This window comes from Montipora foliosa, chromosome 13 (genome assembly GCF_036669935.1).
Source record: "Montipora foliosa isolate CH-2021 chromosome 13, ASM3666993v2, whole genome shotgun sequence".
Classification (NCBI taxonomy): Eukaryota; Metazoa; Cnidaria; class Anthozoa; order Scleractinia; family Acroporidae; genus Montipora; species Montipora foliosa.
Genome location: NC_090881.1, coordinates 21,694,589 through 21,707,088, shown reverse-complemented (window position 1 = coordinate 21,707,088; position 12,500 = coordinate 21,694,589). Strand labels below are relative to the sequence as shown.

At 38.5% G+C, this 12,500-nt stretch overlaps 2 protein-coding genes across 4 annotated transcripts in view; one reads left to right on the top strand and one right to left on the bottom strand.

The window, feature by feature from the left end:
- LOC137982213 (protein Flattop homolog) overlaps nucleotides 1-2,163 on the bottom strand; it is a 7,405-nt gene extending 5,242 nt beyond the window's left edge. Inside the window, exons 1-2 of the mRNA XM_068829288.1 lie at nucleotides 2,063-2,163; nucleotides 1,839-1,901 (exon numbers count right to left, since the gene is read on the bottom strand). Of these exons, the coding sequence (XP_068685389.1) occupies nucleotides 1,839-1,901; nucleotides 2,063-2,089 (90 nt within the window). The 5' untranslated portion in view covers nucleotides 2,090-2,163. The remainder of the gene's footprint in view (nucleotides 1-1,838; nucleotides 1,902-2,062) is intronic.
- Nucleotides 1-12,500, top strand: part of LOC137982212 (glucose-6-phosphate exchanger SLC37A2-like) — a 34,100-nt gene that overhangs the window by 3,472 nt on the left and 18,128 nt on the right. For 2 of the 3 annotated variants that reach the window (XM_068829287.1, XM_068829285.1), the window contains exons 1-6: nucleotides 2,187-2,315; nucleotides 2,547-2,752; nucleotides 3,286-3,367; nucleotides 5,340-5,400; nucleotides 6,325-6,403; nucleotides 10,716-10,851. In XM_068829287.1, coding sequence (XP_068685388.1) covers nucleotides 2,634-2,752; nucleotides 3,286-3,367; nucleotides 5,340-5,400; nucleotides 6,325-6,403; nucleotides 10,716-10,851 — 477 coding nt within the window. In that variant the 5' untranslated portion in view covers nucleotides 2,187-2,315; nucleotides 2,547-2,633. Of the gene's footprint in view, nucleotides 1-2,186; nucleotides 2,316-2,546; nucleotides 2,753-3,285; nucleotides 3,368-5,339; nucleotides 5,401-6,324; nucleotides 6,404-10,715; nucleotides 10,852-12,500 lie in introns of those variants that run through there. The other variant, XM_068829286.1, reaches the window with a different exon arrangement.

The window sequence follows — 12,500 nt, the reverse complement described above, 5'->3', positions numbered from 1 at the left end:
TTATTAGAATAAAATGCACTTGTGATAAATTTTAGGTACATGTACTGCTGTAACAGTTTATTGAAAACAACAATCTTCCATTTTAGGGTACTTAACGCTGACTGTAAGGATTGTAGACCCTAGGGAGGTAAATTTCCATCGATGTTTCTATCGCACATGCCTTAACTTCATTCAATCCAATCATCCATACCCATCTAACACCAAATGAAGTAAACCAAGGATAAGGTCGGTCTGACATTCAGGCTGTTTGTTGTTGCATTGCAATTATCATTTGTCAATTTTTGTAATAACCAAATTGACCTCTTTACAGTTGTGTGCTTAGTTACCTGGCCTTTGAATGAAAGTGAGGCTGGTGTTGACCCTGTTATGATACAGACCTCCCTCCTTTTCGTATATGTTAATGATGTTGTTGTCATGCTAATATCTAAGAATTTACATAACAACAGCAGTGCAGTTTTTATCAAAACAAGGTCAACTCCAGCCTCAATTTCATTCATAGGCCATATACATGTAACTAAGCACACAACTGTAAAATGGACTATTTAGTGCTAACGTAAAATGTGCCTTAAGCTGAAGCTGGGCTGCATTAGGATGGTGAAGCTGCGGTGGGTGTTGAAATGCTGAGGGGGACCCTAAATGCAAGAATTGCGTGACTTGTAAGGTAAACTTAACTGGAAATGTTGTAAACCAGCAGAAATACCGGTATAACTATTACAGGTAATTCACCTTGTAGGGGACCTTGTGTCTTATTGTAATATTACCTGCCTTTGTGCGAATTCGTTAAATAAATAAATTTAAATTAATTAATTTGCAGTGCTGGAAACCCCAGGAAATCAGTCTGAAAACTAGTACTGGTATGTGCATCTAATTTGGGTGCATTTCTAGACATAAGTGGCCGGGAATGTTCATATGTAATGTTCTCATGGTTTTATGGCTGATATACAGATTAATCAAATAGCAAATAATTTGAGAGTCAAATAAATTGTAGTCTGGGTCCTTCATATCATTTCTTTGGCCTTTTAAGTTTCCCCTTTTAAACCCTTATTTTACTTGTAGAGCTTGTGAGCCTTTCCTTGTCTACAATGAGGCCCTGACAGGGTAAATTCCGACAAGCGACATGGCCCAAAAAATAGCAACAGCACATAAAATAAAATTCCGACATAAGACATCCTTTCCCAGCAAAATTCCGACAGTGATGTCAAGGCCGAAAATGAGCCGATTAAACCACGACACGAGTGATTTTAAAATTCAGACAAGTGACATGGGAACCCCCCTCCCCCCCCCTGCCAGGGCCTCTACAATCATGGACAAAAGCTGTTGAGACACACGAAAATTACCAACCTTCTTTTCCTTGGTGTAAATTCGCTCCTCTCTACCCTTGTAAAAGGTAGCCTCCCCTTCCCCCTTTTTAATGTTGGAAACAAATGAACATCCCCAAAGTGTTTGCAACATTGTTTGGAGGGTGGGGAAGGGGGTGACTACATATGAAAAAAGTGTTTTCATTCAAATACAAAATACTATGACTAGTTCAAAAGCATTAGTTTTGGTAAATTGTCTCAACACTTTTGTCCATCAGTGTAGCTTCCCCCTTGGGGAGGGGGAGGGGATCTGAAACTCAAGGGAACTATTGAGGCCCAGGAGAGGAAACACCCTCTATTGGAGCCTGTTTCTCAAAACAAAAGCCACAATCGAAGGATTAAAGTTGGTCTTTCCAATTGATTTTAAACAAGCTACGAAAAATTAAGAATAATTGCAAGGGTTCTTTGCATTGAAATCTGTATGTTAGAAATACAGAGCTTCAAAAAGATTTCTGGCTGCCAGGGAAGACCGAAGCTTACCTCTTTAAACTTTTTTGGAATTTCCCAGTTTTGTAATCTTTGGGCAGCAAACGCTTGATCGTACTGAAAAGATATTTCAAAACAAACAACAAATTTAAAGCTATCATCGTGCTACCACTACAAAGAATTTGATCTTCGACAGATTGAAGGAGTCGTCTACCGAGCTTATGACAAAAAAAATTGACATCTCTGATTTGGGCCGCTCGAAGAAACAAATTATATACCTGATTTGCACTAAAATGAGTAGACATTTTCCGACTGAGTCAGTCGAATTATGGCGATATTTTTTACACAAGTCTAGTAGTCATGACAACGAATGCTTCCGTCCTCCACCTCAGTCTCTCTCGCTTGCCTTCAGACATCACCTGATCTGATCGTAAGAAATCGTAAGATGGGAGAGGAAAGTTTTTGCGCCGACCACCCGGTCAACTGGGAATAAGAAGACAAAAATGGGGATTTTCTCCCAGATATAAATTGGTAAGAGCCTAAGGGTAATAGCAAAGACAAGTTATTAGTCTTATTAGCTCCTCTGGTGAAAAGCCGCCAGTATTTTTAACGTGCTCCGAGTATGGCGTAATGATACAAAATGGCGGTACAGAGGCCTGTAATTGACTGTTTCCGGTCTGTAGAGAAAAAAGTACCCCGTGATTGCACGACAGGTCTGCATTTAAATCAATTAATTTAGATGTTTTGTTGGTTATTTTTTAGGGTTTTAGTTTAGCTGCAGTCTCGTTCTGCCATATAAGGATAAGTTTACATTGCAGTAAGTGAGAGTTCTTCTCCATCCCGTCTGGGATGTCTTCTGCAGTTGGGTTACCAGCTCATCAACATCAACATCACCATCATGAACATCGTAGTAAAATTCCATACGGAATACGATTTATTCAATGGCTTGGACGAGAACGCACTGCTGCGTGAGTGTTTTATTATTTAAGCTTTATGTTATTCCAATACACTTTCGGTCAATATAAAACGCAGACTGCAGACTGCAGACCGGGGGTAAAATGCAGACTGAGGTTATAATTTAACTGTTGAAAAAGCCCAAACTCATTAGAAATGCTAACAGTTAAGCCCAAATATTGTTTTACGCCTAATTAGGCTTAAGGTTAGCATTCCTGACCTAAGCGGTTTGGGCTTTTTCAACAGTTACGTTTTAACCTCAGTCTGTATTTTACCCCTGGTCTGCAGTCTGCAGTCTGCAATCTGCATTTTACACTGACCGAATATACTTTGCTTCCCTTATTTTTACAGTCATGTAGTCGTACTTTTAGTACACGAAAATTTGGTTTTATCGTGTAACTCTTAGATTTGTAATCTGGGGTTTTGGAGCATTTGACATTCGTCAGAGCCTTTGCCTATTTTGTGCGAAACTCCAGTTGGTCGTCATTTCCACTGTTTTTATTAGCTCAGCCTCTCTGATTAATGCATTGGTTTCCTGTTGTATCAGATACCGTAGCTGGGTTCTTATTCTGACATTCTTTGCCTACACTACTTATCATCTCTCAAGGAAGCCCATCAGCGTGGTAAAGGTAAGCATATCCTGCAAGTATAGCTGCCATAACGACCATCAACGTAATTGCAGCAGGTGCTAAATTTAGTAATCACATGGTGCTTATTTTCAGGGATTATTCATGATAAACCAACCTTTCAAAGGCTGTATTTATATTACAGGAAGTCTATGACCTTATTAAGACTTATCAGAAGTGCTGGAAATAAGACAGATGCGTTATGTCAGATGAATTAAAAATCTGAAATTATTGTGACACTTAAGACATCTTAGCCATCTCAGAATCTTCAGCTGGCTATGGTGAAGACAGGATGCACTTAATGGTGCACCTTACAACCAAGGGTTTTGTGCATCTAGACATCCTAAGACATCCTGTAGGATAAATATGGCCAAACTCAAATACTACATATATGAAACAAAGGAAACAAACAAAAGACACAAGACACTCCTGAATTAGTAATTTCAGCGGCAATTTCGGTTTCCCACAGTGATAGAGGATTGAGCACAAACGTTCTTAAGGCAGCGTTCCAACAAAAAACAGTCCAGTACTTGGTGCAAGCTGCTTGATTTTCTAACCACATTTGAAGCGTGGCAAGACGACATATTTGCAGATGAAATACATTCCACACAGTGGTGCGGAATGCAAAGGAGCCTTAAATGCCTTCTATGTCACACTATTTTTTCGTCTTTTCAAAACCCAAAATATATCTTGCCATCAACTGAATTTCAAAAATTTAGAGTATAAATGTACTCTCTGAATAAAACAGCCAAAATTTAATGCTATTAGTGTTGTATTCAAATACCCTAATTCATGCTCCAGAATACCAGACCCCCGTACAAGGTCATGCCTTCGGCTCTAGGAAAGCACACCTTTGGTGTGTGTTGTCCATTCTCTGCCTACTCCTCAGATTTTGCCGCCTACAAAAATTCGTATTGAAAACCCTGCGTATCAGAGGCTTTTTGCATAAATTTTGAAAAACGGAACCCATTGTCTAAAAAAATCACGGTTTGGATTCTGCTTAAAATTTTCTTCCTTTTGCATTTGGGACAATATTTTAAGCTCTGTACTTAATGCTCTTGTTGTCCTCTGATCACTGAATAACTATAAGAAAGCTAAGAAAAGATTCACATGAAAAGGGTTATTATTAGGAGGGAGTGGGTGGAGCACCATTGGTGAGAAAATGTGATAACTCATCTGTGCGAAAAAATTTGGTTTTGGTCACAGTAGAATCGTACGTCTGCCCCTCCATGTATGTCAATGTGACCAGTATCATGTGACCACATTGTGGGCTCAAGTTTAGAGTACTTGTGCCCAACATGGCGGCCACATTATACTCCAGCTAGTTTACAGCATGCATCTTTGATATCGGACATGATTCCATGTTATGTTAAATGGCACCTGTCAAAACAAGGTATCTGCTGACCAGTATTATGTGACCATATTGTGAACTCAAATTTGGAGCTCATTGAGATCAGTTTTTTTTTAAAAAGTTGACTGCTGACCAGGTACTGGGTTTGTATTGGGTTGCAGGCTCAAGCTAGGTTAACTTATTGTATGAATAGATAACCTAGGGATATCTATATATCTATATATTAGAGAATTCTGCGATAGGTTGGAATATTATAAGATCTGGCGAGAGAAATGCAATATCTTCTAACGTCAAGAAAGGACAAGCACACTTCACAGTTGAAGTAGAGATCTCAAAAAGTGTGACCATAATCAAGGCTGCTGCCTAAGAAAATTTTAAAGGGGCCCTCAGAGCTAAACGCTGAGAACTTAGGAGCCCAACATATGAAGTGAAAGGTGTTGCTGTGAAAAATTAAGCCGCCCAGACCTATTCTTTGGGAGCCCTAGGCTACCGGGCTCCTGTTAGGCAACAGCCTTGATAATAAAAATCAGTAACTATGTTCTTTTGTGTGACACACTATATCAGATGCTGTGAAAAAAAAATTGATAATACCCATAAATCCCTGTGATATGTTGGTTTATTTAGGGGACCCTAAATCCAAACTGTTCTAAACACACACAAGGCTGTCATGGATGGGCACCGTTTGGTAAGTTTATTACTAGTGATTTCTTTTAGTATTTTCATTTTTTACTTGTTTCTAGTCTAATTTGTTGGCTCATGACCGTGTGGTATGTTGTTTTAAATTAAGTTGTAATGCTGATTTCCTGAAGACTAATAAACGAACATAGATTGATTACAAGATGGTAGATACCTCTTACTGTCTAGTTTTGAGGGATTTATTGTCAAGTTAGTGCCTGTGTTCAGATATTCGCACTAATGCCAATGATGAGCAGAACTTGAAAAACAAGGAGCTGTAATGTACAGGATGGCATGAGGATATAAAGATGATTTATTTCTTGCTTCTTTTGATACACCTTGGCACTGATGGCGCACTTACCCTCAGGAATATATGATAGCATCATTGTCCTAAGGGAAATAACAATCCCACTTTCCAGAATGTTTAGTCTTCATAAAACTCTGGAAGAAACACTGTTGGTGTCTGTGGAGGCGTCTTAGTCCAGTGATTAAGGTGTTGGATGTGGTTCCAAGCGCCAGTAGTCAAACACAGCTTGACTACTGGGTATTTCTTAGGTCCTAATTCAACTCTGCGATGCTTTGTAAATAAGCAACTTGTTGCTTCTTGCCGGTTTCGTTTCTTAACGCTTTTTTCTTTGAGATTATTAAAGAGATTTCTGTCTGTGAACTAGCTTAATAGCAATAAGCACACTTTGTGTATAAACCAAAGCATGAAGATTTCATACTTGATGAAGTAAGATAGTTCAGAAGTCAGTAGTTCCGAGAGGAACTGTTTTTGGTGATGTTGAGTGGCATTTCAACAACCTCTGTGGAGGTCATCTTAAGAGTCCTTTGTGTAGTGGCAGTGAATTGTATAAGTACTCTGGTCTTTGAACTGATTGGACAGTAGAAACATGATGTTATGGGTAACATTATATTGATAATATGTTCATAGATTCTGATAGTGGAGATGAGCTGCTTGGAGCATTGGACTTGGCATTCTTGTTTTCTTATGCTGTTGGGATGTTTTTCAGGTAAGTTATTTACTTGGGGTATTCAAGTTTAGTAGCTCTCACAAGACTTTATGGCAGGGCTCTGTGCACCAAAGGCGCATGCACAGAGCTTCTTTGGGAGGAAAATATGGTAACCTATCTGTGCAAGAAAATTTGGTTTGGTCATCGTACAATGGTCCATACATCCACCCCTCCATCTATGCCAATGTGATCAGTATGATGTGACCTTATCACGGGCTCAAGTCTAGAGCTCATCGAGGTGAGCCGTTTTTTTAAGTTGACTGCTGACCAGGTACTGGGTTTTGATTGCAGGCTAAATCCAGGTTAACTTACTATAAGATTAAATAACCCGGGAGCTCCGCATTTAGGCTTGGTAAATCTATATATTAGCCTGTTAGGTTGTGGACAGGCCTTGAAGATGTACAAGAGCATCTGCATTGTCCTAACCACAAAGTAGTCTCCTTCTGTGTGATTCAGTATGTTATCATAAAATTATGGTGTAAATTTTTTTTTTAAAGTCATCCATATTTTATTTTTCCTTGTTTGAGTCATTTCTGTCTCATTTAACATGTGTCTTGTGGCTCTCTCTGTGATATTTTTGAAAGATCTCATGATCAGTGTTTTCAACAAGAGGCGGCAGTCAGAGAAATTGACTGGCTATTGTTTGTGGACTCGCCGCCTATGTTTTCTTGGAAATTACCCCAAATTTTTGAATAACATGAAAAACATTGGCACAGAATACGAACCTTGGATCAGCAAAGTTTTTGGCGGTGAGTTCTGTTTTCCTGTCCACGTCAAAGGTGGTGATTGAGGATTGAGCACAGCAGCACAGCAGTCCAGTACTTTATAAGCTGCCTGATTTGCTAACTACATTTGAATCATTTGAACATGACATCTGAGAAAAGCCTTTTCTCTCGTGATAGATGAAATACATTGCACACGGCTGTATAGAATGCCAAGAAGACTTGAAGGAACTATGTCACGCTATTTTAGGGCACCCCCCATTGAGAAGCAAAATCGTCTGGCATTAGACCACAGGTTTCCCAAACTGACATAATCACTGAATCAGTGAAAAAGTATTGGAGACAACAAGTGTACATCAAAGTGAAAAATATGAGTGAAATTTTGAATAAAATCATCTTATTGTTGTTTTATTTTTGAGGCTTCTTGTGTTCTGTGTGCTTTTTGTAACAGTTCAAGCGATTTTCAGCGAGTTTTTGGTCTATTTCAGTGTTGCTGTTTCCCTCTGTATATATAATAGGGAGCTTATGCAACAGGACGTCTGGAAGACTAAAGGCACCAATCTTACACAACATGTTTTCATCATTCTGCCGTCTTCAGTCTTCCAGCCGCCCTGTTGTGTAAGCTCCCTGTTAATCCAAGGTTGGAAACTTTGATGAAGCAGTAGCAGTGCTCGACTTTAACTTGCCCTGGGACTACTTGAACTGAAAATCTACTAGTTCTGAGTAAATCTGTGGTAGTCCTTCCTGATTGCAGCATGGCAATATTATTTGCAGTATCTTTTTTACAATTAAATTTCATTGATGTTATCATGAAACTTCGTAATTATTTACCACTGGCAGAGAGCCAATGAAAGAAGAGTGACAGACACTGACCAGGCTAACCCACAATTTAATAAAGTAAAACACAAGTCAGACATTAATGTACAGTGACGATAAACTTGAAAAAAATGTGTTACATTTTTTGTGTCGACTTTCACCATCATGACAACCCTGCTGGCAGTAGAGCAATCAATGAGGTTAGCCAAGGGGGGTTCCCTGGCGTATAACATTCAAGAACAGGACGTAAATCAGATCATCCGAGGATGATTTATAGCCTACCAGCTAATAACAAATTGTATTTGAATCAGCAAGGCTGGAAATCCAACAATAGTCCTAGTACCGGTAGTATGTATATATGTGTATATATAACCTCAACTTTGTTTCGTCTTCGCGCCTAAGTCGTCGCATTGGACTATCTGTTTTTGCCATTGAAACGTTGCGAGGAACGCATTGAAACAACATTTACAAGACATGTATTTTGTTTTCACCTAATGTATTTTTTTAAAACATTGTAAAAACTAATTACAAAGTAGTTACTGGTCCTGTGACTAGTGGTTCTAAGTTTCTACTAGTCCAGAAGCATTTTGCACTAGTCCAGGACTAGTGGACTACCGCTAAGGTCGAGCACTGAGTAGGAAAGATAAGCTGCTGTAAATTCCACCAAAAAACACAAATCAACCCAAAATTCCACTCAAACCAAGGACGTGAATGATGACCCAAAATTCCACTCACAAAATTCCGACCACAAAATTCCCATAGTGCCGCTACATATTTCAGTCCTTATATAGACTGCTCGTAGTCCCTGCTGTGTTAGGGTGTGTTACATGAGGCCAGGTTGAACTCAGACCGGCACAAGTTCACATCGACGTTCATATGTTTCTTTTTATGCGTTTACATGAGACCGGCCTGACAATGAACTCAGACTAGTCTGACTTCATCTCGGTCTAATGTAAATGACAGCAAATCTCAGACTGGGTCCAGAAATTTCAAGTCTTTGGGCTTTTACGTCATCCTTATATTTATTAGACAAGAACATAATTTCATCCAGAGACCAGGCATGTAAAACGCCTCCAAAAAAAATTTTCATGTCAGTACAAGTTCATACCTGTCTGAGTTCGTCCCGGTCTCATGTAAATACCCCCTTAGTCGAACCCCACGCTTTGGTCACGCAAGCGAGCCAAGGGAATAATGGAATTTGTGGAAGGACATGGCTTTAAACCAGTATTGAGTCCTCTTTTTTGCAGAACAAAATGCAATCTTTGCATTCTGACTTCACTGATTTAATGATAGATGATGAGTTGTCCATTCTAAACAAGAATTTTTCCTTGATAGTTGTAGGCAAACGTGACATCATCAAAACTTGCCAAAACACTTCCAACATTCAATTTAACATTTATAACTGCAAATTTCGAAAAAATCTGAGGCCTCTCTCTGCGCAGGTTTTCTACCTCTCTTTTTACCGGGTTTCTTTAAATTCAAAGTAAATATTCCCATGCCATTGAGTGTTTATTTACATTAGCAATAAAAGAGGGGGCACCATCTTTCATATCACTTTCACTAATTAGATAAGCAGATTCTGAACGCATCGGTTACAGAAGATCGTACAGTCCCTATATCTCTATCACCATTCTCCCCTCAGCTTGCGTGCATGACCAAAGCGGGTGGTTTGACTAACTCAGAACAGACTGCGAGCAGTCTAATCCTTATATCACACAAAAATTTTACAGAAAGAAATTAAAAAGTCACTGAAAGTGGCTGATTTTGCTTTCCAGTGAGACTTTCTTCTGATGTTACATACTCCAAACAGTAAAAACACCTTACCTACCAGGCCCCAAGTTCAAATTTGTTACACACCAAGGTTGGTGACTGTAAAACGTGGGGCCCTAATAAAGATAGTACTGAACTCTCATGAGAAAATAGAGGAAGCTCAGGGAATTGCAGATGTATTAAAGATGTTTCACAAACAAAACATAAACATTCAGAGTGTTTAACAGTGTACCTCTTACTGAGACAAACTCTGTCACCCACCCAGTATGTAACAAATTTGAACCTGGGGCCCGGTCGGTAAGGTGTTTTTCAACCGTTTGGTGCAAGCCTCACTGGAAAGCAGAATCAGCTGGTTTCTGCAACTTTACAATTCCTTTCTGTAAACGTTTGTCTGAAATGAAGGTTGAAATAAGTAGCGGCACTATTGTCCTTGGTTTGAGTGGAATTTTGGGTTGATTTGAGTTTTTTTGGTGGAATTTACAGCAGCTTATCTTTCCTACTGCTTCATTGAAGGTTCCGATTAATATATATACGGAGGGAAACAGCAATGCTGAAAATGACCAAAAACTCCCTGAAAATCACTTGGAAGTTTGTCAAAAACCATGCAGAAGACAAGATGCCTCACTTGTAAAGAAAATGAGGTATGATGTTCTTAATTAAAATGTTGCTTATAGTTTTCACTTTCAAGTACAATTGTTTTCTCCAATTACTTTTTCACTGATTCATTGATTGTGTCAGTAACCTTTGGTTAGATAGAGTATGATCTGTTAAGTGTCACCCTCAGGGATCATTGGGTTAAAATAATTTTCATGAGAAGTACAAAAGTGTTAATTAATGATCCAAAAGTATGCTAAACTAAATAGAACTCATAAAAAAATAATATACTTTATATTGGGGTTTAGATAAACCTCTTGCAAAAGAACAAATTTCATAAAATTAATGCTCTCTTTAAGTCTCTGAGTTGTGGAGCTTTGTTTCCTTTTTCTTGTTCAATTTTTTTTTAGTGGCTTTGTTGCTGAACACATGGACTTAAGACATTTTCTGACAATTGGTATGATCTCAAGTGGAATGTTAACCATTGCATTTGGATTGGGATATTTCTGGAACATTCATTCTTTTGCCTATTTTGTTACTGTTCAGGTACATGTTCTAATAATTTGTATACTATTAGGGGTTATGGCAAGGAATCTGATCCAACCAATGTGTTGGTTAAACCCTTTGGTTGACACAAAACCAGCCACATATTTAAGGACAGTGCCTACTACTGTTATAATAGTGCATATGTTCTGCGCATCTCAAGATATTGGGGTTTCCTATTGGTGGAGCTTATACAAGGGTATTTTTGTGCAGTTTAAAAACTATGCGGAGAAAGCAGAACTTAGCAAGTGCTCTTGGTATCCAAAAAGAAAATTGCATTTTTCAGAGATAGTTAAGCTTCAAATTTGAAAAAGAAGGCCATATATTGCTTTGTACTTTAAAGCTTTTTACAAATATTGTTGATTAATTATCTTTGAAAAATGTGTGGTTACCTCCAAATTTTCTTTTTGGATTTCAATAACACTTGTTAAGATCTCCTTTTCCCGCATAGTCAGTAAACCGCGCAAAAAATACCTTTGAATTAGTGGGCTCGTATACTAACCAGGTAAAAAGTTATGCAAAGAAATTGATCACCAACACATTACCGACACACCACTAACAAAATACCGGTACATTATAGGAACGTTAAAGATTGTTGATGACTGATGTGTTGGGTGATAGTTGACCAACAGTTGGTTGACTGTCGGTAGACTGTTTACCAACGTGTTGGCTGATACATTGCTTGATGGGATTCATTACCATTACCTCATTAGGTTCTTCACAATTTTTATTGTATTATTTTGTTGCAATTATATCATATGGGATTAGATCCATGCCTCTTTTTTAAGCATTATAAATATTTAACTATAAAAAATTGAGATAAAATATATTTACTTTGTTAAAAACGATGATGTTTTTGTGTGCAGAAATGTGTATGTGAAGGTGTCAGGCTGTACATGTATACCCAAGTTCACATTTAAAACGATAGGAAACATCACATTGCTGATTCAGAACTACTTGCGTGATTCTTTAGTTTTAAGGTCTTTCCCCAATTTTTTGCTCATGAAAGCTAGTTGTGCTATAAAACAATCTTAATGACGACGTTGGCAGCCACTTGATCTTTGAATGGAAGACAAATTCCCACTGTGCCACTATCACTGGTGTTTCTTACTACCCTGTTTTCTGAGGCAATTATGCGAAACAAAGTTGTTGATACTACGAAAACCACCGATCTGTGGAATGGGCCCGAATTACCGAGTCACTACCCCGCCCACTTCCGTTAAACATTTTGATGAAATTCCTTTCCCATGGGCTTAAGGTGTACAAAACAACCGCAACAATGGAAAAACATGTTTTGAAAATTTAGCTCTGTTTTCTTTGGCAATTGCAGAGAAACATCCTTCGAAGAAACCTGTGGTGAAGTCTCCCCCTTTTCCGAGAATGTCTTGTATAATCTTCATTCTCAAGTCTTCTCCGAGAGCTTTTCCACGATTATAGAGCCTTCCATAATTATGCACTCAGTTCTGCAAAAAAACACCTCTTGAGAATTTGAACTATTTACAAGCGCATGTGGGCTAGACCACCCATTCCACAGATCACTGGTTTTTGTAGTAGTAGAATAATTTAGGCCAACAGGATAGTCAAGGTGACTGAATATGGAGCGCAATTTGTCACACTCTGTATTAAAAGCCCCAGTTGTAGAAGGTAGGGCG